Source organism: Glycine soja, chromosome 5, assembly GCF_004193775.1.
Source record: "Glycine soja cultivar W05 chromosome 5, ASM419377v2, whole genome shotgun sequence".
NCBI lineage: Eukaryota > Viridiplantae > Streptophyta > Magnoliopsida > Fabales > Fabaceae > Glycine > Glycine soja.
Window position 1 is genome coordinate 28851335 of NC_041006.1, and position 3285 is coordinate 28854619.

The window sequence follows — 3285 nt, forward strand, 5'->3', positions numbered from 1 at the left end:
ACGAGATGAAAAATTAAGTGAATCATTATGTCAAAAAGTGATGGAGAAAAATACATCTCTAATTGACAAAGAACAATGGCAACCTCATTCTCCAAATCATCCAATTATCGAGGGTCAATGACTTTGCTACAAATAGCATTAAAAAGGAAGTACAAACGGGTTATGGCAACCCTAACTTTGTCAGGAAAGATTTCGTGAATTGCTATAGCCAATAGTTGTTGCATTAAGACATGGCAATCATGAGACTTCAAGCCAACCAACTTCAGATCATTGAGGGCTACAAGGCTCTTAATATTTGAAGAGTATCCTTGTGGGGCTTTTACACTTCGCAGACAATGACAAAAACTTCTTTTCTCTATTGTTGACATTGTGTGGCATGTTGGGGGAAGATACATTTGCCGACCTTGTGTTGTCGAATGCAACTACTCTCGTATTCCTATGTCAACCAGGTCTTGATGACATTTCAAACCATCCTTTGTCTTGCCTTTAATGTTAAGAAGGGTACCAATTAAACTATCACAGACATTTTTTTCGACATGCATTGCGTCTAGACAATGACACACATGTAGATCAGACTAGTATGAAAAATCAAAGAATATTGACCTTTTCTTCCATATGTTCATCTAAGATGATGTCTTCTTTTGGGTCTTCCCAAAGATAGTTATGATGTCCTTCACCCGATCATAAAATTCGTTTCCAGCTAATGGTTGCAATGCACTTTCATTCTCCTGACTTCCATTAAAAGTTTCCTTCAATTGCTGATACGGGTGATAAGGTTTCAGAAATCTTCGGTGCTTGACATATACTATCTTATTTCCATGTTTCAGTTGGATGAAGCTCATGTTTCCCTCACATATAGGACATGCATGATGTCCTTTGACACTATATCCACTTAAATTTCCATATGCTAGAAAGTCATTAATAGTACAAAACACCATTGACTATAACCTGAAGGTCTACTATAGATTCTCATCCCACACATAAACCTCGTCTACCCACAATTTTCTCAAGTCTTCAATCAACGGATTGAGATACACATCAATATCATTCCCAGGCTACCTTGGACCCGCTATCATCATACATAGGATAATGTATTTTCACTTGATGCACAACCAAGGAAGGAGGTAGTAAATCATCAACAAAACAAGCCATGAACTGTGGTTTGTGCTTAATACCAAAAGGATTCATTCCGTCTGAAGCAAGACCAAGCCTTAGGTTTCTTAGCTCATCTCCAAAATGTGGATACAAATGATCAATTGTCTTCCATTGAGGAGGATCAGCCAGATGTCGGAGCAATCCATCACTTTTTTTCCATCTGCATGCCATGTAAGGGTTTTTGCATCATGTCCATTAGCAAACAATCCCTTAAATCTTGGTATTATTGGAAGATACCAGCACACCTTTGCTGGACGACTATTGTTTTTGCTTGCATCATCACTAAATTTGTCATCATTGATTTTGTACCATGATACCCCACATGTGGGGCACTTACGCATTTCTGCAAACTGATTTTTGTACAATATGCAATCATTAGGGCATGCATGGATTTTCTGGTACTCCATTCCCACAGTACATAAAATCTTCTTCTCCTTGTAGTGATTTTTCAACAATGCATTTTGTTCAGGAAGCATCTTCTTCAATATCACAAGAAATTCAGTGAAGCTTTTGTCACTCCACCCAAATCTTACCTTCAAGTTGACCAAAGCTAACACCGCTGACAACCTTGTGAAACTTGTGCACCCCGAATACAATGGCTTCTTTGAATCACTTTCTATTTTATCATACAAAGGTGCATGTGCTTGTTGAAAACAATCTTGTCCAAGATCGCGAATCATGTCTTCTATATGATCTCTGATGTCTTCATCAACCGGCTCAGTGCGAGAAACTGTTGGCATGTCTGACAATTCCCCATGCCATATCCATTTTGCTAAATTCGGAATGATCCCATGACATATAATATATGATCTTATTTCATTTACTGATTGACGTCTCCCATTCACACATTTAACACATGGACAGAAAAATTCCCCCCCCCCCCAAACTTTGTCCATTACATTCTGTAAATTGTATGAATTGTTCAACCCTGTCGCAACCTACCCTTCGACGGGAGGGCAGGGCAAAAATAAAAGTATGTCTTCACATGAAGAAAACGCGTGCACTAGCCACCAATGTTTATTCAAGGAAAATGCTAGAAAAACCAAAACGAGGTCTGCGAATTTTGAAAATAAAGGTTCGGGAGTTGTTTACGCATGGGGAAGGTATTAGCAACCCACATGTGCGTCACAAGGGACGGCAGCCTTTAATCGAGTGTGCAAAAATGTGAATTCAATATTATTTATTTTCCTTTTTCATATTTTTTATTTTTTTGGGGTCGACAAGGGTGTTGTCCTTGCTCCTATGTATCCTCAAGTGTGATGAGAAATTCAGACCTACGTAGTTCTTTAAGTTTGAATGTTTGTGTGTTGAGTTGGTTTTATGCTTTTGAAAGGTTCATTTTAGTTGCGAACAAAGAGCCGTTTAAGGCGTTGGACCTTGAAACGATGTTTTAAATTTTGAAAAGCGGAGAGAATCGTTAAGGCGTTGGACCTTGAAACGATCTTTTAAATTTGAAAAGCGGAGAGAATCGTTAAGACGTTGGACCTTGAAACGATCTCCAGTAATATTTGATAAAAAGAAGAGGTTATGAATTGGTTTTATCTTGGTTTTGTTTATTAACTTTCAACCTCTTTAAAGACGACTTTACAACACTAGTGATCGGTTAAGATTGAACTTTATAAAGAAAATGAGATCACCGATGGTAGATGGAGGAATTGAATATGCACATAATAACAAGGGGGACCCCTAAGGGTACATAGATCACATTCAATCCTCAAAAATAAAACTAACCAACGGTGCAAAGAACACAAAACAAGCAACAAAGTAAGGAATGATCGAGGTCACGATTCGGTAGCGCCTCGGCTTCGTTTCCTCTTCTTTTTTTCTTCTTTTTTTCTCTCTTTTCTCAATTCCCTCCACTTCTAAACCTTGGAACCCCTTAAAACATCCCTAGGATGCCTATTTATAGGCAAAGGGTTCCTTTGGTGCAATTACAGCTCACCCATGCGAGCTGGAGCTCGCTCAGGCGAGCCAGAGGCTAGCCTGGGCGAGCTAGGGTCTAGGAAAACCAAGGAAAAAAACCCTTTTGCCCCCTTTTTTTTTGGTATTTTTCGCATTCTTGATCAAAACACTGAATGATCATTTGTTTCACACTATAACTAGCGTTTAACACTGTAAGTCAACTAGCAA

At 38.7% G+C, this 3285-nt stretch overlaps 1 protein-coding gene across 1 annotated transcript; it reads right to left on the reverse strand.

The window, feature by feature from the left end:
- Window positions 1-623: 623 nt before the first annotated feature.
- On the reverse strand, window positions 624-1895 carry LOC114411259. The gene is made up of 2 exons (XM_028374995.1): window positions 1247-1895; window positions 624-907 (listed from the first exon to the last, which is right to left on the reverse strand). Exons 1-2 carry the CDS (start codon window positions 1893-1895, stop codon window positions 624-626), a joined length of 933 nt encoding a protein of 310 aa, XP_028230796.1.
- Between the last annotated feature and the right edge of the window lie 1390 nt (window positions 1896-3285).

What these genes read in the sequence shown, in the direction of transcription:
- LOC114411259 (XM_028374995.1), bottom strand. Translation starts at nt 1,895, where the DNA reads ATGCCAACAGTTTCTCGCACTGAGCCGGTTGATGAAGACATCAGAGAT. An exon ending in TGGAAGACAATTGATCATTT is followed by an intron (nt 908 to 1,246) that starts GTATCCACATTT and finishes ATGACTTTCTAG; the next exon opens with CATATGGAAATTTAAGTGGA.